The 25,551-nt window shown below is 38.1% G+C and overlaps 1 protein-coding gene across 1 annotated transcript in view; it reads left to right on the forward strand.

The window, feature by feature from the left end:
* Myo81F (unconventional myosin 81F) overlaps nt 1-22,652 on the forward strand; it is a 198,149-nt gene extending 175,497 nt beyond the window's left edge. The window contains exons 28-40 of the mRNA XM_080282157.1: nt 2,003-2,164; nt 2,959-3,224; nt 3,874-4,030; nt 4,544-4,680; nt 6,279-6,481; nt 7,800-7,931; nt 9,739-9,905; nt 12,223-12,430; nt 14,571-14,716; nt 17,760-17,879; nt 18,063-18,302; nt 19,603-19,806; nt 21,470-22,652. Of these exons, the coding sequence (XP_080138283.1) occupies nt 2,003-2,164; nt 2,959-3,224; nt 3,874-4,030; nt 4,544-4,680; nt 6,279-6,481; nt 7,800-7,931; nt 9,739-9,905; nt 12,223-12,430; nt 14,571-14,716; nt 17,760-17,879; nt 18,063-18,302; nt 19,603-19,806; nt 21,470-21,688 (2,361 nt within the window). The 3' untranslated portion in view covers nt 21,689-22,652. The remainder of the gene's footprint in view (nt 1-2,002; nt 2,165-2,958; nt 3,225-3,873; nt 4,031-4,543; nt 4,681-6,278; nt 6,482-7,799; nt 7,932-9,738; nt 9,906-12,222; nt 12,431-14,570; nt 14,717-17,759; nt 17,880-18,062; nt 18,303-19,602; nt 19,807-21,469) is intronic.
* Nucleotides 22,653-25,551: the final 2,899 nt, after the last annotated feature.

A 25,551-nucleotide genomic window follows, 5' to 3' on the forward strand; every position in this document is an offset into this window, starting at 1 on the left:
ACTCTGTAGGAGTTTTTCCTTTGCCCTCACTCATTTAAAAAAAATTTAACACTACTTTCCCATATCTTTCTGTAATCCCCCTTTAAGAGAGTTGAGTATGACTGTACAGTATTATAATGAAAACCATTACTGGTGCTTGTGAGTTGTATCCGGAGATGATGTGTAGCAGAGAGTGCAGATAACTGTTTGTGGACAATATGACAGAAAGTTTGGATGAATGGCACTGTACCCATGGAGTGGAAAAAGGCAGTGAAATTAAAGATCACTCAAGTGAATGAGCATAATTTTTGTCTACCAAGTGTTAAGAAGGTTATGTAAAAGAATAGTGATAACTGAAGATGAGAAATAAATCAGAAGGTCAATTGACTGATGATCACCGTAGTTTTGGAATGATTAAGAATGTTTTGTTTCATTCATAAAGGCTCCAGCATGCTTGCATGCATTGGCCTTGGTCACCTAAAGGCAGCCCTCCACAATGCTCAATCTCTGGCAGTCTCCCTAGTCAGTCCCCTATCCCTGAGGTCACACTGTATGGCCTTGTCCCAGTGTAATGACCAAACTGAAACTTAACAAAGTAATCATTGGTCTGGCCGAGACTTGATCCTGAGCCCTTGCGCTTCATAGGCGCGCACATTACCTCTGAGCCAAAGAGAGGATCCCTACTTTTCCTCTAAGCAATGTGGGCTTTTATACACCACATCACACCAGGTCTTTTTTTGGTCTGCTCCTTGCGACCATACCCACAACATTTCCATCCCCTCACCTTCTACATCCAGATGCCTTCTTCCATCCTCTCAACATGCCCAGGCCATCTTAGTTTATCTCCTCTCATCACAGTACAAGTACATTCAAATCCCATCCTTCCTCTCAACTCTTCAGTTGCTGTCCTAACTCCCCAAGGTCTCTCATTCAAAGATGCACCCCACATTCATCCATTCATTTTCAATTCTGTACATATGATCTTATGAATATCCTTTTCGTTTACCCCCCATCCATCCAGTCATTATCATTTCAGTACATTTGATGTCATGAATATCCCCTTCCTTTACTGCCTAGGTCTCCCTACCATACAGCATTACAGTCCTAACACGTGCCACATACGAGGATCCCTTGGCATGGTGGGAGAGCCCTCTTAGTGTTAAGTGGCATCAGCTCCGTGGACTTATTCCAACCACTTCTCACTCTAGCCACAGAGCTAGCTCCAGCTCCATCTCTAGCACATAACATGTCTCCCAAGTAACAAAACTCTTCCTCACACTCAGGAGACTCACAGTCAAGATCAGTCCTTTTATGCCTGACAATCTCCATATGCTCTTCCTGACACACCGCACACGTGAAATTAGCATAATCTTGCAGTCTGCCTCTAATACCACCACATCTCTTATTTACCCACTTATCACAGACAGTTCACAAGATGGAATTACTTCCCACATCTTTGTGGCAAACTGCAATATTGGCATGATTGATGAATACACATACTGTTGATGATATTAAGAAGAAACATATACAGTTCAACCGCTCATATCCTAACATCCGATTTCCCGAAACCTCCACTTTCCAAAAGAAGTTTTCATGCAGTAGGGAGGTGTTGATATTGCATGTCCCCACACAATGAATGCTAATTTGAAGATAAAGTTTATTTCCGAACAGACATAACATGTCATAATATAATACTAATGCAAGGTACAGTACATCATTGCGTAATTTTACATTACTGTTCATGGCACTGTAGGCTATTTTAAATACAGTATCTCAGGACAGTGCCAGTGATAGAAAATAGAGGTGTATGTGTAATGGGAGTGGAGATTAGAATGACAAGGAAGAAAGGTTGCCAGGACAATGAAGGTCATAAAAAAAAGAAAATAAATAAACAGATTTCTTAAGAGAGGAGTGCATTGCATATAACTTTGTTCATCATCACCATCAGGATCAGTTGTTGTCACCAGTTTTATCATCTCAGCACCGCTATATGATTAAGAATTTCTGTTCCCTTTTGTGCCAGACGGATGACTTCCCAATCAATGAGAAAGTGGCACTGCAGCTTGCTGGTCTCCAAGCACAAGTTGCTCTTGGTGATCCTCAAGATGGCAAGACAGAATTTTATGCTGATGTCCAGTCATATCTACCTAACCGCATTGCTCATACAAGGAAGCAGGGAGAATGGGTAAGTGGCTATGCAGGTTAGAAGGATGTGTTTTGTTGCTACAGAATATGACCTTAATCACTAGAGTTGTCATCCATAGTGTGCTTGAAAAATTTTATTTTTATAATAGCCAAACCTATATTAACCCCCATGAAGGTGTAGGAACCTGTAGTGGTTAAGTACAATTAACCCATATTGTACAATAATGCCTTTCTTGTTTTATTTGTTTTACTGTCCACTTTAACTTTTGCCATAACTTGGCTATCTCTTAAACTTGAATGCTGAACTGTAGTGAGAGATTGATGCTAGAAGACTATGCTGATCGCCAGAGAAGTGCTAGGAAAGGATGTAGAGCTGTAATGTTGTAGTATTCTGACATTAAACAGTAGGAAATAAAGTTGCAAAAGGACAAAATGCTCCTCCGAATTTAAGTGAATGAATTGTAATGTTGTTTTAAATCAGAATGAAAGCATTGTTGCAGATTGATACCTTATCTTTGGCTATTGGTTTCTGAGAAACTCAGATTTGTTATGCCTTAGAGCTCTAATGCATACAGGTAAATATAACAAAGGATATGTACCCTCTTGAAATGTGCTTTTTCAGTACTCTTATGTTTATCCCTTTATGTAAAATTCACAGGAAGAACTTTCAAATACCTTACAGTTTAATACATTAGGGAACAGCTTATGTCATATGTGCGTATATACTAGGCACTGAATGACCACATCGGTCCTAGCAACAAGCCTTTGTGTCAAAATTTTATCACTCACTCACTCTTATATGCATATAAATTGATTATGCTCTTTCTTATGCAGGTGCCCATTCTGGCACAAGCTCACCGCCAGTATGGAACAGGCAAGACAGATATCGTGGCGAAAGTTTGGTACCTGACATGTGTAATGCAGTTTCCCCTCTATGGCACTACCATGTTTCCTGTATCATACCGTGGCTACTGGTCTTATGGCAATACTCTCATTCTTGGTGTGAATTGTGATGGCATTGCTATGATCAAACCTGATGACAAGTATATCCTCTATGAATATCGATACTGCGATATTGAATCTATCTTCTTAGACCCAAGGTAAATTTTATCATACATTTGGTAATTGTAATTTTTATTCCTTCAGAGTTTTGGTTCTAGGAACCTCAGTAGAGGTATGCCAAAATTTCTTTTATCATTCAAAGACATCAGACAGTGCATTGTTTATACTAGATATAGGATATGCAGATGTTTTTAAGAAGCGAGGACTATGCAGTGAACCAGTTGGCCCATGCTAGGCAGCTCCTAAAAGAGTAACTGAACTACCAGAATAAGACAATGATAGCAAAGGTGATTCATGGCTTGGGATGATGTCATGCATGGGGACCTTTGAGGTAGGAGTTTGAGAGGAAAAATGGCTGAAGATCATGGCATGGAGAGGTCCAGTTTGATGAAATGACCTACACACGATGGCATGATCCAGTGATCATCAAACAAAGCTGAACAGAATATATATAATGGCACATTCAATGCTGTCTTTATGTATAATTTAGACGGTATTAGATGGATGCATTATTGTGAAGCCTGCTTACATAGGTGATTATTAAAATATTCCACATACACTGTATGGGCTTATGAGTTTATAATGTTAGAAAATATTTTATTTTCAGGATTTCTTTTTATTACAGTGCACAATAAAGCCATGAGTATGCAGTAAGATAAGTATCACTGACTTATATATTACTTTCAGTGACAACTTTATCACCATCAACCTCCTACGCACACTTCCAGACCCTCATAAATGTTTTGTATTTGAAACAAAGGAAAAGCAAGAGATTGGCTTCCTGATTGCAAGTTACTCACCTTTATTAGCATCATGGATTAAGGATATGGATTCAAATAAGAAGGTATGATTTGTATACTGGAGTAGAGCACAGCATTTATAGTTCAGGAACAGGTGGTAAATAAACAGATGTAAATACCTGTACTGGTATATGTAAGGAATTGAACATTGTGTTGTTATGTGCCAATACTCTCACTTGTAAGAAAATATTGTTTCAATATTGAAATAATCTAGTACTTTAAGCAACAGGTGATGACAAAAGAGATGTGTAAACATGGTAACTCTTAGCTGTTGAATGCCTCAGGTAGATTCCATAACTGACTTATCGTATGTGATCAGTTTCCTCACAACTATTATTGCATATGAAACTCTGAAATCATATGATGTAAATTTATTTTTTGTAGTGTTATGGTCAAAGAAATGATTAAGTGTTATTGCACTGTACGTATTAAGCAGACAAGTCTATATTCTGGTATCATCATGTTTTACTATCATGTTGTAACATCTACTGTTATCTTTCAACTCTTGACAGCTTGAAGTACTGTATTATTTCAAACATTATGCATATTTGTTGTAGGTAAAGCAGGTTACGGGAGAGGATCGGGTACGTCTCTACTACAACTTGGTTCATTCTCGCCGCCAAATTATTGATGCCAACATGCTCAGGAAGCCACAGGAACAGAGTGGCAACTTCATTGTCAGCACCCTCAGAAGGTCAGGATGGGAGTGGGCACTAGCTATTCCTATGGTTCATCCACCTTAACTTGTCAAAGGTTTTTGTCCTTCTGCAGCTTATTTCACATAGGTCATTGGTGTAATGTGACAGTACTGCAGATGTACGACTTTCCATAACACTTCTTTATGACCAATGTCATATTCTAGCGTTAACCTCTTGTTACAGCTCAGCATTCAAGATGGAGGGATAGAAATTTTAGGCCAAGTGAAGTAAGACAATGTATAAGAGCATTTTTATTCTCTTCATTAATAGGAATGCCATATATCACACATTGCATTATTTATGGGCAATATAACATTGAAAATTAGTGTAAGAAAGACACTGAGGGAACAGTTGTGGAAATAGAAGCTATGTGCATTCTGTGCATTCTCTCTTTAATAACATAATGCATTTATGTGTCGTTGGACATGAACCAGGACAGTCCTAACATAGTTGATAATGACTGCTTTCAAGAGAGCATGAATAAAAAAAAAAAAAAAAAAAAAAATACATTCACACATCATCTAATCCTGTGTTGCCCCATGAGGAGCATAGGAGCTCAGAGCATAGCAGATTGGTCCTGGCATTAAAGGTGAGAGTGACCAGCCACACTCATCCCTGAGTGGCATTACATGAGCAGTAAACCCCAACCCCCCCTTGGATATGAACCAACACAGGCTTAATCCAGTTGGAGCGCTGTAATTACTCACTAAACCACCAGGCGCCTTAGTTTGGTTATTTGGTCACCACCTAGCATAGTAAATGGTTTCCTGGTGTACAGGAAACCATTTGGCTTGTCGCTCAGTGTAGAGTCACTCGTAGACAGAAGGAAGAGGAAAGAAACAATGGAAAGGACATAAGAGGAAAGAAGGAAGACAGAGAGGTAAGGGCAGCCACCCGAGAGCAGCACTACATGAGTGAATAAAGATAAAAAATATTTGAATTACTGTATGTAGCCCATGTTTCACTGAAAATAACTATCCTTGGTGACAAAAGCCTAAAAAAAAAAGATAATGCATGACAACTAAAAATTATGAGAGGCAAAGACATTATATGACCACGCAAATCAGTGATCAGACATTGACGAAAGCAGTAGCTGGGAGGTGCCTGTATGCCCCAGCTGATGGACTGATTTCAGCTTTAATATTTTATATTTTTTAACATTGCCACAACATGACTTAAGATGTTATTAAGAATCCACCAGCAAGTAATTATTCATTTGGTAATACAGTATCAGTATATTGAACGGGAGGTAGTGGAAATAGTAAGCTATAATTTTTCTCAGATCATTTTCATGTTCAAAGGAAAGAATAAGAAAAGATTAAAGAGCAAAAAAACATTATGTTGTTCCTTTGTGATGTCATTGATCACCATCAGCACCAACTTGTTTTTCTCCATAAGAATTCCATTTAAATTTGGACGACTGAATTTTTGCAAGGTTTTTACAGTACCAAATGGTGCAAAGATTTGAGGATCGCTGGAATTACATTTACCCCCTTTGGTGTACAACACAGTGATCATTCATGCTGCCATGATAGTACAGTATGGTACATCATCTTTTTGTGAACTACTCAGTAATTACATTGATCTTACTCAGATTAAATAAGCAAAAACTGGACAAACTAAGACAAGACTACGGAGAGAATGCAGAAACGTATAAGGGCTTCCACCATCTGTATTGGGCTTTCTCCAAGTCAGCTCTCACACAGACCCTTACCAAGATTGCTACTCCAGAAGTGGAGCAACAGGCACTACAAATTTCTCGTGCCATACTTACGTATGCTGGCCTTGACCCAACTGGTAAGTTTCTAGTAATTTAGATACATACAGAACTGAACATCACAAAAATATCTTAAGATTTCTAATGGAATTTATTTAAAGTCATAACCAACTCAGACATAATCATAAGCAGAGCAGAAATTCATATAGCCATTAATTTATTGTGTTTAATATTTAACATAATGCAATAGTAATAGAATACAGTGACCCCTCCAGTTACGTGGCTAACATATCATTGGACATTTCCTCGGAAATTAAATTGTACAAATGGTGCCACAGAAACCTATGTTATAAGGCGAATTGGTAAGGTGAAATCCAAAAATTTTCCCAAAGTCCTTTTTTTTGGCCTTTTTGAAAAATTTTGACCCCATGGCCCCCGAGATCATACCTACTACTGTATTTATAGTAAGCATGCAACCTCTAGGAACATCACTTGGCAAAAAAAGGGTTAAATTAGAGTGTCCAAAATGGTAAATTGGTGGTGATCACTTACCATGACAGGAGTTGGAGCAATGCTTGGGTTTTGGGGAGGGGTGTATCCGAGGCTGAGGGGCTAGAGGAGAGGGAACGAGCAGTGCATCTTACCCCTCAATTTCTGGGATTTTCCCATGCAAACCAGATTCTTTGCGACATAAGAGGAGTCAGGGTAGGGGTCATCTCTCTGCATAAATGGTGAAAGTTGCAAATGGAACCCATGTAATTGGAGGGGTCACTGTACTTAGGGATGCTTAACCTGTAAACTGCAGCATTAGGATTTTTCACCATACCCATAATATGCTCTTTTTCTTCTTCTTCTTCTAGTGTGTCAGAAACAAGTTTTACTCCCTTAATATGAAAAACAACATGTTTCAGTATTGGTATGTGTATTATGAAGTCAGTTGCTGTCTGACTACAGTCATAGTTAAGTTCCTGGGTTTGAGTCCAATGTCAAAAAATTTTAATTTTTCATTTTCATCACTGAGATGGCTTAGCATGAGGAGATGGAAGAGCATACTTTTAAGTATTGTATTCAGAATTTTAGATCAGTATCTACAATAGTCCAGTCAGGGCAAGTGTTTGTAGATTCAAATTTCAGGGAGGACTGCATAAAAAAATACAGCATGAGTAGGAGAGGAAAGATAAGTAGGGATAGTGATGGAAAAAAGTTCCAGATGTCATCACATGATCCATTTAAAGTCATTAGTCAATCATCAGTGCCAAAGCAGAGCTTGGAAAATGATATATTTACCCATACTAAGGTGCTGTAAGTTGCAGTTGCCTACAGGGCATCAAATGATGTAAATTACAGTTCTTGAGTTAAACTGTTAAACCATCTTTATTATATGTGCTGAATCTACAGCTGAGACAGCTGCAACAAGTGATGACCAGCAACTGACAGTGGTGCAAAGTGTAGTAGAGCAGTGCATGAAGCGGGATGCACTTCTCACCGAGACTTATCTTCAACTCATCAAGCAAACCACTGACCACCCTGGTATGTGAATGTAAGAGTTTTGTATTATATGACTGTGTTGAGAAAACAGTCTTTATTATAGACATTTCTGATACAGAAAATCATACTTTATCATACTTTAGGATATCCAGTATATAAAGTAGGTAAATGTTGTAGTAACTAAATGTACATGACAAAAAAAGTCAATGTTAAAAGGAACAGGAACTTCTTTCATTCCTTCCTCTTATATCCATTCTAGTCTCTGTTTCCTCTTCCTTCTGTCTATGGTGACTCCTCACTGAGTGACAAGCCAAATGGTTTCCTGTACACCAGGAAACCATTTACTACGCTGGGTGGTAATCATATAACCAAATTATGGCACCTGGTGGTTTAGTGGGTAATTAAGGTGCTCCAATCAGATTGAGCCTGTGCAGGTTTATATACAAGAGGTGGTTGGGGTTTATTGCTAACGTAATGCCACTCAGGGATGAGTGAGGCTGGTCACTCATCTTAAATGCCAGGACCAACTTTCCTATCCCTGGGCTTCTACGCTCCTCATGGGTCAACGTAGGATTAGATGATGAATGAATGGATGGATGGATATATATATATATATATATATATATATATATATATATATATATATATATATGTCTATATTTATATTTATATATGTTTATATATAGATATATTTTCATATACAGTATATGAATAGGTAAGTTAAAGAGGTGAAAGAGAGGATAGCAGCTACAGTAGCAAAATTGAAGTTAAATAGTAATGAATATACGTATGTATGGTATATGAATAGAGAAGTCAAAGAGATGAAAGAGAAGACAGCAGCTGTAGTAGCAAAACTAAAGTTAAATGGTAGTGAATGGATCATTTAACCTGCTTGAATGCTGATGATGCTGTTTTGATGGCAGAAAGTGAGTGATTTGCTAATAGTTGTGAATTAATTTGGTAGAGTTAGCAGAAGAAGAGCTCAAAAGTTAATGTTTGTCGGCAGAGTTTGTTTGTGAGGTGATGACATAATGTGTTACTGTAAATGAATGTATAAGAGAACAGAGTACTGAAACTGAATGAAGAGAATTGACAAAAACTAAATATAGGTGGATGAAGTACAGCAGAACCATGGTAGGTGGGAATATATGGGGATGTAGCTTATGTAATACATTAAGAGTTACTTATCAGGGCACTTTTCATTTGGTTGCCTCCTACCACACTCAGACAACACTAAAACATTATCAGCACAGATACTACATAGGTACAGATAACTACTGATTTTGATAAAGTAACACTTTCCATCACTGCAGGTGAGGCTTAACACTTCTGATGACATTGTAGTATGTAACAGAGGCGTGGATGATGACTCAGTTCAACAATTTTTACCTGTCAAAATATTCTAGAATATATATTTTTAATTTTCAAAGCTTTGTCATTGTGACTCATATAATACTAAGACTTACCAAATGCCAATTTATCGAGATTGTACTGCATGTGTGGAGATGTACCTGTTAAGTGTTGGACAAGGTTATTTACCATGATATTCAATGAAGTGGTTGCCTGAGCTCCTTAATAAGAAGTCACACATGATATGGAAGAATTCTGCCAGCAGGATGAAGCTGAAGATTTCAAAGTTATGAAAGATGAGTCAGTGCTGTTATGACTCAGTTTGCATGGCACTTTTAGTAGTTCTTCAGCTTTAGCATTTGCCTTTTCTTATTTCTAGTTCCTGCTTAACTTCAGTCAGTAGAAAGATACATAGTTTGGATGATAATGGTGGTGCTGTCAATAAATATGACAAAATGTTCTACAAACCAAACTATAACCATGTGTTACTTTCCCTCAGATCCTAACTCTCGTGTTAATTTGCGGCACTGGTCTTTGCTGACCCTCTTCTGCTCAGTAATTCCACCCACTGACAAGGCTGTAAGGAAATACCTCCGAGCTCATCTTCAGCGCTGTGCTGCTGACTATGTATCTGAGGAGGGCAAATATGCACGCTATGCAGAGAAGGTGAGACTTGATTATAGACAGCTAGAGACATTATTTAACCTCATCATTCTGTTGATGTAGTATATTTATATATAACTTTATGTATTCCTCTTCACCCATTTAATACAAAATTATTAGCTCAGGTATACAATGGTAGTAATTACAGTATTTTGCCTTATTTAACCTATATATTTAAACTGTATCGCCAAAGCAAAATCCTGTTCTCCTGTAGACTGAAATAAGATGAGTATTTTCAGCCATTATAGTAAATCCATCTTCATGTTTTGGCCTGTTATATATACTATATATATTTCAAATTGCCTCATGTACAAATTGTCACCACACTGCTGGATAATACAGAGTGAAATCCCTACCCAGTTGTAATGGAGCCAATCCGACAATAACCCCAGTCGGACCTGCTTATTGTACTTATGATTTATGTAGCCACATGGAGCTAGAATTCCTTACACACTGAGAGGGAGCAAGAACCTTATGTGGCCGTGTTCTTACGGTCATTGATTTGTGGAATAGGGTGCGGCTATGCCTATGAGTCCGTTCACACATACCCTCAGTGGCATTGTTCCCAGGACCCACAGGAGCCTTACCTCGGGATTGTCCTCATCTGTTATCCTCAAGAATGGGTCATATAGTGACCTGTGCATGGGCGGTCCGAGTCAGATCTCTCTATGTTCATATAATTCTTGATTGGGAGTGCAGTAGCTCTCCCCGTAATGCAGTTCCCAAAAGCATGAATTTGTTAAAAGTCAGCAGAACAAATTTCACTTGGTCATTCCAAATATAGGAAAGTTTCATCATTGATTGAATCTTAAGAGGGCAGAGTATTTCTTTGTGTGTGTAATTCCATTATCTCTTATTAGTTTTTTACAGTATTGCTATCATGCTTTGTTTCTTCCTGTAATGCTGCAACTTGTTTATCATTATAAAAGTACAATGCTGGAAATATTACTGTAAGAAACAGAAGAACAAACAGAGTACCTCACAGAATGAACCAATGTGACAGGCAGAGATAGAAAGGGAATCCAGTCAGATTGAGCCTATGCAGGTTTATATCCAAGGGATGGTTGGGGTTTATTGCTCACAAGGATGAGTGAGGCTGGTCACTCTCATCTTAAATGTCAGAACTAACTTGCCTTGCCCCAGGCTCCTGCGCTTCTCATGGGGCAACACTGGATCAGATGTTGGACATATATATATATGTACTGTATATATAGAGAGATATCTATCTATCTATCTATCTGTCTATCTATATAACATAAATTCTCAGTTATCCATCCTCGCAATATCCGGCCCAAAGCATTATCCGGTGCTGCTGGCTCGCCTCTATTAATGCAAAATCTTGCGAAATTATGCAATATCCTGTGCCGAAACGGTACATAACCATCAGTTTTATGCAATATTTGGCATTGAGGTGCCAACTGGCACTGTATTACTGTAGTTTATCATTACTTTTTTGTATTTTGTGCTTAATTTTCATCTTTCACTCACGGGAAAATTTTTAGGATAGAAAGTTGAGATGGATAATAATGCAGCATCCTGCTCATTGCTGAGTATTGAGCCAGATGCAGTGTCAGGCATAGGGCCTGGCTGAATTACATTGGATAATTGAGGGTTTACTGTATATATATATCATCATCATCATCATCATCTAATCCTGTGTTGCCCCATGAGGAGCGTTGAAGCCCGGGACTAGGCAAGTTGGTCCTGACGTTTAAGATGAAGGTGACCAGCCTCACTCATCCCTAAGTGGCATTACACGAGCAATAAACCCCAACCACCCCATGGATATTAACCTGCACAGGCTTAGTCCAATTGGAGTGCTTCAATTACCCACTAAACCACCAGGTGCCATAATTTGGTTATATAGTTACCACCCAGCATAGTGCATGGTTTCCTGGTGTACAGAAAACCGTTTGGTTTGTTACTCAGTGTAGAGTCACCCATAGACAAAAGGAAGTGGAAAGAATGAAGGAAAGAAAAACAGAAGAGGAAGGAAAGAAAGGAAGGAAGAGAGGAAAGGGTAGTCACCCGAGAGCAGCACTACATCAAATGAGTGGACGGTGAGCGGCCCCACCTACAACCAATATACCTGTGTGTATATATATATATATATATATATATATATATGTCATAAGACAGTCTGCATTCTGCATAAGATGATGATCATAATAATGTACATCTTGCAAACATTGTACATTTGATATTGCTGGATTAATTCATACATTATCAACATAGCATAATTATCAGTGGGTAAGTTATAGTATATACTCTTCTATTGCTTATAGTTGATACTTTTTAAAATATTTCTGTGGAATTCTAGTGCTTGGTGAAGGCGTTGAATAACCGACGACGGCAGTGGGCACCCTCCAAGCAGGAAATTCTCTGCACAATCAACCGTCGGCCTATATATGCCCGTTTTCACTTCATGGATGGACAGTTCCATTCCCTGGAGTTTGATGCCTCATCCACTGCTTTAGATGTTGTTGAACTCATCAGGCACAAAATTGGCCTTAAGAGTACTGCGAAAGGTAATATTAATTCAAAGGTAAAAGGAGAAATTTAATTCAAAGGTGAAAGGGAACTGCTTTTGGACATTATTTTCCTGTATAGTAAGTCCTCATCATTTTTTATGCTCTTCTCTTGCTCTTAAGCCTATTATAAATTATGGAAAAACTGCATATCAGAGTTCCATTGCTACCAATAAATTTGATTTGCCAGTCTCACCAGATTTACCCTTATTTATAACAAGGACTATCTATATTGTATCTATCTCTTGATGATTGATGATGCTGGATGGGAACACCCTCATGAAGTGGCACCTGTATAGCTAGCAGCTCTGCCACCTATTATACAAACATCTTTCAGCTCTTTCCCTGTCCCATGAAAGGAAGATGGTGGACTGCCAGAGAAGGGCAGCTTCAGCCTGTGGTCCATAGGGCTCACATTTCAGATAAACCTGGGGACATAAGTACAGTACAAATACTCTACTGCTTCCAAATACCATCAGTTACAAGTGACAAATATTCATCAAACTGTTCATACTGCTGCACTGTCCTCGTCCCATCACTGAAGATTATCCTTCCCTATATACTCCTTTATTTTATTGACTTTTTATTGAGGTAGCATGGGTTTGTGCAGAAGTGTCAGAACAGGTTTCTGTGCATGTAAACACAGGCGGTCATATTGGCTCTAACAGGTGACATTTGGCTTGTGTGTGTTTGGGTGCATGTGGAAGGCTTCTCATTTGCCACATTCATCATTACAGCGGGAGTGATGTATCAAATGCAGGGAGAAGGTCCTAACTTATTTCACATCATTATAATGATTTATCATTTACCAGGAGATTGGATAATGGGGGTTGTGCTGTATTCTTAGTTTTCTAGAATATAATAACTAGTCTGTATACATATCACACTTATAATTCATGTTTTTATTTTCCAGTTACATTTTCAAAATGGGTTATGGAAGTTAAGAAGCCACTGCATGATAGTATTGTGATCCCTACCCTGACTTATGGAAGTGAGGCTTTGACCTTGCTAAGGGGGAACAAGTCAAGACTGAGAGCAGTGGAAATGAGTTAACTGAGAGGAGCATGTAGAGTGACATGGAGGGACAGGTTGATGAATGAAGAAGTGAAGAAACGTTGTGGGGTGGATGTGGATGTGGTTGAGAAAATTAGGAGAAATACACTGAGGTGGTTTGGACATGTGGAGAGAATGGAGAATGACTGACTGACTAAGAGGGTGTATGTGGGTGAAGTGGAGGAAGGGAGAGGGAGGGGAAGACCAAGGATGAGGTGGAGGGATGGAGTTGAGAGGTATATGAGGGAGGGGGGAGTGAGTTGGGGAGAGGGCAGTCAAATGGTGGGTGTCAGAGCGACTTGGAGACGTTTTGTCTGAGGCCACCCTTTGAGGGATTAGGGTGTCGGGCTATAGATAGATAGATAGATAGAGATTTTCAAAATTCATGTCAGACAGGCTACATTTCTTAGTCTTAGACGCCATTCCCATTTGCAATATATTTCTAACATTTCTGATAATTTTAACCATAAGAAAATTAGCATTTAATGAATTGTGATTAATTTCCGTAAAACCTTAGTGTTGCTACTGAGTTCAGACAATAACAACACTATCTTGCCATTACTAGTTTTATCATCATTGTCATCATCATCATCACCATTATTATCATCATCATCATCATCATCATCATCATCATCATCATAACTATTCTTTCTGACAAATTAGCTGGGTATGGCATTTTTTATGTATAGGAGACTTTTCTTACAGTCTGCCACCTCTCTGGAGGGAGGCAGGGACACTCCAGGATATTCTGACTTTTCATTGTAATACTGTACTATTTTTTCTTTCACAGATGTTAGTGCCATCATGCAGAGGTGTGAGACAATCAATAATTGTAATTTTGTGTTAGATATGTGAGCAGATATTGTCATTAGGACATGTACAATTAGTCAGCGAGTTTTCATTGAGCTGATAAACTAAATGATCACCTGTCTTGAGTAGAGTCATATGAGTCCTGTTTTCAGATGTTGAAGGAGAATAGGGAGAAAAGTATGACAATAGAAAAACACCGCATTGAAGAAAGTACTAAGTTCAGCATACTCAAACTATAATATTGAAAGAACAACTTTTTACTTTCCTCAACCCACAGGGTATGCAATCTATGAGATGTTGGGTACAACAGAGAGGTGCATACTGGGTGAGGAGGTCCTGGCAGATGTGATGTCTCGCTGGGAACGCTACCGTCAGTCTTCAGCTGCCACACAACACCATAACCACCATATTTTCCTCTTTAAGGTTTGAACTCACCACAAAACTTCATTAACCCATAAAATACAGTAAAAGATGAAAGCTTCAAAGGAAAGTAGAGGATTGTTGGATTTTGACTTCAGACCCAAGTTTTCAAATTGCATCTGTAAATACCTGTACTGTAGTATATCAAACTTTCACAGAAGCAGACTCCTGGAGACTCAGGGGGTGGAGAGGAAGAGGGAAGGGGTTTCAGCAAGCTTAGTGTTCAGATAGAGGGAATGAAGGAATGTTCCAAAACAGTGAGAGATTCCTCTCCATTCTTCTCACAAAATCCCATCCCTCAACATGACTGTAGTACAGAGACACCATTCACCACTTTGATTTAGCATTTCTTTTTCTTGGGTAATTGAGAGATGAAGAGAAACAAACAAGAAGATAACTAAAAGAAAATAGGATATTATGGTAAAACTTTGGAAAGTGTGCAGTGTTACAAGCAGGATGTGGTTCGAAGGAAAATGCATATGAGATTTAATAGACCTGCCCTCCCTCCTTCTCCTCCACAACCTGAGTTGGTGGTAATGTATTGCTTTTGGAAATTTGACATAATTTTTGTTTCACAATGGTCTTTGAGAGTTTTTCAGTCATTCTGTTAGAACAGAAGGTGAAAGTGAAATTTTATAACTTTGCATTCAAGTACAGTAGATTACAAGAATGCGAGGTGCAATTCAGAAGTTCCCAGACTGTGTTTTGCATGCTAAAAAGCTGTATTATGGCTCAGGCTGCTAAGTGGAGATAAACACACTTGTCATGAGGCAGCATACCTGATGACTTAGTACATACTGTTTATATATATATTTTTAATGCTTTTGTTTTGGCAGTTTTCTGCCATTTTTATGAGAAGAGAGATGGGAGACTTGAAGAAGCAGCATATATACATCATGTTTTGCGTCAGATGCTGCTGCAAAGGTTATTAATAAGTTGCTAATAATCCTCATGGGTGGACTGATTTACTTTTTTTTTTTTTTTTTTTTTTTTTTTTTTTTGAGGGCCTACCAGAATATTTGTTATTATCAGGGAATGTTAACCATTCCTTTTTAGAGGGCAAAGGTTTCTCTCACCTTAATACTCCTCTGGCAATAGCCAGTAAGTATGAGTAGGTACCTCCCCTCTAAAAAGTTAAAATAGGCTTTAAACCAAGAAAAGGTAGATGTTTCCATCAGCTGAAGAAAATCATTTGGTGGTAGTCAGAATGAGATACTTAATTCATATGATGGTAGTCAGAATAAAATATTTAAATCATTTGGTGGTAGTCAGAATAAGATACTTAAGGTTTGCCAGCTCTCCAGATGTTTAACCCCTCTGTGGCCGCTGGCGTCGAATGATGTTTAACTGATAAATGGCTGCAGGCGTCGTTTGAGTGCGGCCTATAAAAAACTGCAAAAATTTTTGGGAAGTGAGAGAACATTCTGAACGTCATCACACTGACCTACACTACATTCCCATACACCTCATCAAGCAGTTCAGAGCCTGCTGCTGTGATGAGTGGATTTTCGATTTTTTCGCTCCTGGCCATGCCTAAACAAGCACAACTACAACCATTATCTCGACCCAGGCAGAATATACCATCTATGTCCTCTCTTGCAAAACACACACAACCACCTGTTTACGATTATGAAGTAATACAGGCACATACAAAAAAGACATGATAATAAGTGAAAAATACATTTTTGTCTTGGTATCTTTACCTATTTGCTCAGGATTGCTGTAACGGTTTGGATCATTAGATGCAGTGCAACTTGTAGAAAACTGAAAACTTTCGGGAAGTGACCAAAAATCTGTGACATGAGACTGACCTTGACTTCACCCTCTCACACATCATGTCAGTTCACCACCTGCTGTCATGGTGAGTGGGTGTACGATTTTTTTGCTCGTGGCCATACCTAAAAACACATAGTTACACCCATTATCTCGACCCAGACAGAAAATACAATCTTCTTCCTCTCTTGCAAAATACACACAACCACCCTTTTTACAAGACAGCAACATATATTGAGAAAATAACAAGGTAAAATGATAAAGATGAACAGAAAATGATAGAGAAAGCTGATCATGTTATTACGGAAAAAATACGTTTTCCCCCGTCTGTAAACGTATTTATTTCTGCTTTATATCCTCTTCCTTCTGCCTGCGGGTGACTACACTGAGTGACAAGCCAATTGTTTTCCTATACACCAGGAAACCATTTACTACGCGGGGTGGTAATCATTTAACCAAATTTTGGCGCCTGGTGGTTTAGTGAATAATTATTGCTCTCCATTCGGGTTGAGCCGGTGAAGGTTTATATCCTAGGGGTGGTTGGGGTTGATTGCTCATGTAATGCCACTCAGGGATGAGTGAGGCTGGTCACTCTCATCTTAAATGTCGGGACCAACTGCTTAGCCCTGAACTCCTACACTCCTCGTGGGGCAATGTAGGACCGGATGAGGGATGGATGGATGGACCTGTATTCGTAATAATTAGACTTATTCGTAGTTCTGAAACTGCATTACGATTCTATTTTTAGCCATACTCATGGTGTGGGAGCTCGAAGTTGCCACTCAACTTCCATAATGCTAATTGGATCTGACCCTCCACTTTATTCTCCCATGGCAGAGTCTAGCCTTGGAGGATGTGCAGTTTTCTCTTTTAGGACTGAAAATTCAACTCCTTCGCTCCCTTTTCCAAGCATGGGCACAACGATTACTTAAAAAATAACTCTGAAGTATCATAAACGTATTTTATATCAAAAAGATGAAAAAGTATTCATAAAAATTTTTTTTTTCAAGCTATTCCTAACAGATTATGTACTGAAATCATTTGATATCATCGTATCTCATATATGCACAACATTTCAGCACCATTCGCATTGTTTGGGAGGTAAAAAAAAAATAACAACACCTGCCCGGTGACCTGTAATATCCCCACCTGCTTCACTTGCAACCAGTTTTACCTGTACCATAGGTTATGCTACCTGTGCTAAACCTTCACTGCTTCTTAACATGTGTCATAACTCCTCACATCCACCCTATTCTCCCCTCTCAACAACCAGAAACACCTTCTGTTGGAGTCATGGATGGACCTGAGTGATGCTGTGGAGAAGGAGCTGCTGTACTTCCAGGTTCTCTACACACTTAGAGCAGACAAATTCCCTGTTACACAAACAGAAGCTGTGAGTTATTTATCATTGCTACATATTATACTCATAGATTTTAAAGATTTTTTTGTCTGTTGAATGTATAATTATAATGAAAATATATTTTACAATATATTTTTCATTCATGTTCCAAGTACCATCATGTTAGGTAAATTACAAATAAAGATTATTTTTCTGTCTTATTCCCTGTATATCCAGGTCATGCTATGCTCTTTGAGGGCACAAATAGAGCTAGGGAACTTCAGTGGAGCAAATATGGATTATGGGGAGGTGATCGCACACACACTGTCTCCGCGGTTGCTGAACAAGGTGACCCATGAAGCAGTGGCCATGCATCACCAATCACTTTTCAACACAGACCCACAAGAGGCCAAGCAGGCATTCCTCAACCTTATCAAATCATGGCCTCTTCACAGAGCGACCATATTTGATGTTACGGTAGGTTTGGTGATGTATTTTTATTGGGAATAAATATACTTCTTTGCTTGTATTAAGTTACAAGTAAATTGATAGTTGGTTGGTGTACATAGGACAACAAAAAGAAGCTATGACTTGAGGACAAAAATAGAAATGTAAAGGGACAAAGTTTGTCTTTTCAGAACAATCAGTAATTAACCTCTTCATTCCAGTGGCATATTTTTCTTCTAGTTCTTGCAACAGTCAGATCAGCTTGATAGATACTTCAAACTGGAGGGGTTACCATAGATATAGAGTTCATTAACTCTTTTCAGTACTAGAAGTTTTCCTTAGTTGAGCAGAATCATTTGCATGTAGCAAGAATAAGGTGTAAGGAAACTTTACAGGTCAAAACAACAGTGAACCACATGCAAGCTGGAACTGTGACAGAGATGATCCGATGCATTGTGTGTTAAGGCTTGCATGCCATGGCATCACCACACACCAGATCTGAAACATCAGGGTGATTTTCCACCAAGCTTAGATTATGTAACTTTGGTTAGAAACCTTGTAAGTTTATTGGGTGTCACATTTTTTATCTCTGTGTAACTTAAATTCATGTCTCACTCTGAACCCCGTAACTCGGGGGGCCACTTCACATCTTAATTGTGCCTTTCAGCAGCTATTGGGAAGTAATCAGCTGGCTTTAGCAGCTAATTTAGCTCCCACCCCAAAGATAACATGCTGCTGTACCATGGTCAAACTCAGTATGAGGACTTCTTTAGAAGAAATGTAGCATCATTTGATTTTATTTGATTTCAAGTGGTGTGGAATATGAAACCTCTTCCTCCTCCTCCTGTCCAACGTCACAGGGTCTGCTACTGCTACGCTTCAACCCTCTGTTTAGTCAATATTGTCCACTTCTTTCTGCTTTGCACACATTTTTGTGTGTGTGTGTGTGTGTGTGTGTGTGTGTGTGTGAACCCAGTACTGTTTCTTTTATTCCTATATTCATTCAACTTTTGGTATACACATCAAAGTATAAACAAATATTTGAATGTTTTGTATGTCCAGCTGTGGAGTTCATTCTCAAATGTAACTTTTATGACAGTGCTTCCACTGTTGAACAAGGTTGACCCATGTAAGCTTGAAACAGTGCCTTTTAAAGTTAGGAAGAAAGCAGTAATCATAATTGTTGATACCAAAGCTGTGGTGAACAAAATTTACAACTTATCTGAACATTTTCTTACTGATCATAATCATATACTGAATATATATCCTTAAGCTAAGGAAGAATAGTACTGAATAAAAGTTCATTCATATTTTCCATCTCTTCCCACAGCAATCCTTCACTTCCAACTGGCCAAAAGTGCTATGGCTAGCCATAGATGAAAATGGGGTGCATCTCTTAGAGCATCGGTCTCGTAATGTACTTTGCACCTATGAATACGACTATATCCTCAACTATTCTGCTTCAATCACTGCTCTCATGATCATCACGGGTTCCACAAGGAAGCAGAGTAAGATCATCCTTAATACTACTCAGGTAAGAAATAGTACCTAACTAAGCTTATTTATCTACGTCACTGATAGTACAGTACTAAAGCTATTTAGATAATGCTTGATATGCTTGTGATGGGCTGTGTAGTAGCCACAGCTATGAAATTCAGGGATCAGTTTCCTCTAATATATAATTTGTATTTTTAATTTCTATTGTAACCAGTGCTGGTTCTAGTCATCTGGATGCCCTGAACAGGACTATATTTTGGCCCTTGCTCCTGGCCCCCCAAAATGCTAGACTGGTCCCAGACTTTTTAGAGTGCCTTATATATCAAGTATATTTGAATTATTGCTTAAAACTTTGGAATTGGGAGCTAATAATACCTTATTTCAATGGATTTTTTTTTTTTTTTTTTTTTTTTTTTTTTTTTTGTGAATAGTCAGAGTCCGCAGTTGCTTTTTTCAGTGACTGTGGTTTATCAAACACATTTGTAAATATTATTATTCCACTACATTTTTATCTGAGCAGAATTTCAGATGTAATAAAACATATGTGTTTTTATTTGCATGAGGCACCAGGAGTCAGAAGGGGCTCCAATCAGTCATTTGTATCACTTGTACCCAGAACCGGCACTGATTGTCATGTGCGGCACTGAAGGATGCATAAATTGATCCTTTCTTGATCTCTACACACAAGCAGTGTGGTAATTGAGTGACCCACTTGACCTGTTACAAAATCAAGAATAGAGGTTCCATAACTCCAGTGGACTTTTAGGGAAAACAAAATTGCACTATGGGAGATGCAAATGGCACCCATAAGAAAGGTCCAGATCATGAGACTACCAACAGAGCTTACCTTCCTCCCCATCTTTGCCCCCTTTGCGGTCACTGTTGATGTCTAAAAATTGTCTGTCTCACCTTGTGTGATACTACATGCATCTGAAAGTTATCCTTCACATGGTTAGTTATTTGTTTCCAGATTTCACCAGAGCACATATGTTGGTTGTGCATTGTTCAGAATTCTCCATCTTGTGAAGTTTACACCGCTATCTGAATCCTTCCTCTCTTAAATATAAAACTTATGTGTGGACCACTTCCATTCTTTCCCCTGTTGAAAATCTGGAGGTGCTAATTTTTTCTGTGAAGTCGTCATCACATAGTTTCTCATTATTCTGAGGTAGCTGCACAGTGTACTACAAAAGACTTGTAAGAGAAAATTTGGAAGTGGCTTTGGTACAGGGTTAGCACAGTTGTGAAGAAGCTGTCAGGAAGCTGGGATTTGCAGTTTTGGGTCTTTATTGAAGATTGCAATTGCAACACATTAAATAGTGTTGTTATGTTTGTTGCTTGTTGTAAAATGTAGGCAATTGATGGACAAAGGTATCATTAGGGGAATGTGTTATGGTAATGTCCCCTCAGTATGTGAGGCCTTCATCCTCATAATAAATGTGTGGCAGTAGAGTGCACACCATGGACTCTGGTGCCACCTTTGCAACCTGAGTAGGTGAATGTATCCAACACTGTTGCTTTGGGAGAGGATTGCTGCATCAGGGTCCTTTCCGTTGCCCACCTTCTTATTTATTTTTGACTTAATATGAAGAGTCATTTAAGAAATGTTTGTCATAGTATGAGATTTTGCAGGTGTCACAATTGTGGACAATGGTCTACCCATTACAGGAATTAATTTGAGCTTCTTACATCCTCCTCAGGCATTCATGATTGCCACACTGATCAAGGACTATACAGAAGTACTACGTGAGACTCTCAGTGGTGGCCGTGGATCTCTAGGTCCTCCACCATCTGGGCTTATGGCACCCCCTCCTCCTCCCCCACACATGATTCCCCCAGAGGATGTCCCGCCCCCCCGCCCCCGCCATGCCCGACCGCCCAGCAGCCCTGTGGCTCGGCCCCCTACACTGACTGAGTAGAATGTGGTGTAGTGGTTTATTAGTTCATTGCCAGATATCCAGTTTGAAGACATTGGCAGTGCTAGTGAAAAATGACAATGTTCCATAGGAAAATGTAACTGGTCTTTAGTTGAAGACACATAACTGCAAGTGGAAGGGAAAATAATGTTTGTATGAAAATAACTCAACCCAGGCAGGAATAAGTAGTGCCAGAAAATGAAATAATAAATAAGATAAAGATACGAAACTATCGTGGTGTATATGTTACCAGTATATAAATGCAAGTCATTGCACTGGGCTGTTGTCAGAGTTAGGTACTGTACTATATGAAGAGCACTTAACAAGTTGATGCTGTTGCCATATCTTTCGATTCCTGTATATTATTCAGAGTATTATCAGGATACCTATGAAATGCATTTATAGATTCTCATTGACATTTCATTGTGCATTTGTACTGTATATTTATCAGATTATATGATGTCAAAAGGAGTCTCAAATAATTTATTTCCCTGCCTCAAGTTGCTTCACCCTTTGAGGTGGAGAAAGTGATGTATTCGTATCCCTCCCCAAACCCAGCATCACCTGATCCTTCACTTCCATATATAAACTTGCTCAAGAGCTTAACAAGCATAGTGATGCTTGTAAGGAGTGCCGTGGGGCCACAAACAGAGCCACAAGATGGTGTTGTGGCAATTACTTGGCTCATGCTAGTGGGAAAAAAAAAAAATGCTTCTCTGTGTGAATGTGCATCTGGGTGCCGAGTATTCCATAATAATTATAATGTATCCTGAAGTTCATTCACATTATTTAATTCTTGTACAAATAATTTGTTATTACTGAATTCGTAAAGTATACTTTTGTATTGGATAGATATGTACTTTTAAAGCAAATTAACCACAAATAATGAACTTACTTTTATTGCCTTGAAACCTTGAGGATGTTGTATATTTATCATATTAACTGCTTCCTGTATACCAGTACTATGTGTTTTTTTCCTATGTATTTAAAACTTATTTGTGTATAATCTTTACCAATATGAAATTTTAGATATTTCTGGTGCTACCTGTTTGTTGACTAATCTCTACCTATGATATAGGATTTGTTTGGGTAATCCTCTTCATCCTTAATGAGTTAGTAAGAGCTTACAGATCTATATATCTTTGATTTCTTTTTACTGGAAAAAAAGTTGTCCTAGTTTATTGTAGGATGAGTCTGTGAGTTCTTGTTATTCAGGTCTGTGTGTGTCACACTGTGTGAGAACAGCTGTGTTGTGGCAATGAGTTCTGTTTTGTTGGTATACTTATTATTCTCTCCTTCAAGTAAGTGCAGTACAGTACAGTCTATGTATAGGTGGCTCTGCCTTTACTGCCTATCAAAATGTAAATAAGTTTCCAATTTATTGATTCAGGTAAATATTGTTGTTGATGGCAATGAGATGGTTAATGACCCTACAGTTTCAGCCCAGTTCATGCTAGTCGTTATGTAACTGTCCTCTCAGTTGAAGATATTAATAGAATAAGTATAGAAATAAGATCAGTTCATTGAACAGTGATGCCTAGCTTGGTCATCCTTATCTTTGAAGGGCACATGTAAGTTAAAAAAAATTGTGGTAGGTAAGATTCTTGATCAAAATTGAATACTGTGCATGTTGCTCTAGCGGGTGGAATATGTATATGCTGTAATGGGAGAAATGTGTATAATGTATGAAACAGTCTGTCATTGTTTATTCATCTGCAGAGTGTACAAAAATTAATTACAAACTGGATATTTCTCTCCTGTCAAGAATGGTAACATAGTAACAGTTTCATTTTTGACTTAGTGTCAGAATAACACTTCCAACAGCCATACAGATGAAAATATCAGACTGGATCTCATATTATTATTATTATTATTGTTATTATTATTATTATTATTAGTTTACTGGGGAGACTTTTTTTTTTATATCATGCTGTATTGTACAGTCATTATTCAAAATACAGAGGCTTTAACTTTTTGCTCATTCACTATGAATTTATTACCGGTACTGTGTGGGGGTGCTGTTTGTATAGAAAAGGTAATTATGTATATATATATATATATATATATATATATAATTACAGGTACAGTACTCAGTAGTCAGGGTGTGAAGCTTGGAGCTTTGATTACAGCAGTGGAGAAACTGACATTAGGTGTTGTTCCATCCATGTAACCCAAGTTTAAATTTATGCCACAAAAGGGAAAAAGTAGCCAAAAAGACCCATAACAAAAAATTGCAAAAGTAAACACACGAATCCATTTGTTAATCGACGGCTAACTATACATGACGTGTGCTTGCATCAGCGATGAGGTAGCCATTAGTGAAAGGTTGCTTGTACGTATGATAGTCATTGCTCAGTGGTAAGTGAGGTGGCTGTTTGCTGACAAATAATCTTTTCTGATGTTTGTGTCTGTGTATTTACTGAGTCATCTCCAGTTACATGAGTACCCTGGCCAGTTGTAGCTTTGAACAGTGTTGGCATGGACCTATACATACTAAGACATTACTTTCTCTTTCCTGACAAAACACAGATGGAATGATCTGCTTATCATCCATACATCTTTTATCAAAATGCTCCAGAATGCCTTAATGTCTAGTGATGCTTCCTGTTCAGTATTTGTGAAAACTTACTGTGTATATACAGTAAATATATAAATATAAATAAATATATATATATATTGAGCATTTACTACAGTATTCTGGTGTAATGTTGCATTGCATTAACAGGCATGTGCAATACCTTACTCCTCTCATGCATTTTGTACTTACTGTTTTTACCAAAGACTCTCTCACTGAGAATGAAAGTTTGTGAATGTGTATAGTTTTTATTTTTTTTTATTTTTTATTTTTTTTTAACGAAGAGGTATGTACAGTTGTTTATTGTAATATTTTGAATACAACAGAACTTGGTTGGAGTGATCTCACATTTGCAGTGAAAAAAGACAAAACAAAAAATGCTTCCAACTTTGGGTTTGTCAAAATCATGACCAAGTGATGTGTGATGTTTATATTTACTCAGTACTGCATCTGCTTGGTGTGATAAAAGTCAAAAGCATAAGAAAGTTCACAAAAAAAAACTCTTGAATAAGTCATAAAACTAAAGATACAAAAGATGATAAATGTATTGCCAATGGATGTCTCATGGTAATGTCTTGTCAAGTGATAAGTGTAACTGAAGTTCAGCTGTTTCTTGTCTTAAGGACTATAGTTATTTACCCCTATTGTTTTCCTTCATCAGGATTCTCTGACATGGCTGATTACCTTGTCTGTTGTAATTACTGTATCACTTGCTTTTAAGATTTGTAAAATTTCATAATGGTTGAATTATTCTTTGGAATTAATTTGATTTGTTCCTTTCCTTACTTTTTTGGTGCAGATTGTCACAGATGAGAGTGTGTGTCATGTCCTTTAAAGAAAGCACCATTATTGATGATAGTGTGAAACTCTTAATTAGCTTTTATAAACAAGGTCAACGATATGTCAGATGTTATTTCTACACAAATATATAACAACAATTGTACTTTGGCATTTCTTTTATATACCAAGTACAGTAAAGTCCCGATTATACGACAGTCTTTCAACTTGAAAATGAAACTATCTGAAAGTTTTGCTAATTAATTCTCAATTCAATTTATTGAAGAACTCTGAGATCCAACTGAATTTCAAACTTGGCAGGCTCTGTTCGTGCCATCCGCGATAGTTTACGATGCTTCCGTTTGGATGTGCCCTGCTTTGTCTTGTGTATTAAGTGATAAATATCATGATGACTCCTCCCAAAGTGGTGGAAATAAAAGGAAAAGAGTTTTACTGTATATTATATGTACAGTATATTATATGATATTACATGTACAACTTCTGTGATGATGGG

This window comes from Coenobita brevimanus, chromosome 92, assembly GCF_032717465.1.
Source record: "Coenobita brevimanus isolate Jiangsu-jjx chromosome 92, ASM3271746v2, whole genome shotgun sequence".
NCBI lineage: Eukaryota > Metazoa > Arthropoda > Malacostraca > Decapoda > Coenobitidae > Coenobita > Coenobita brevimanus.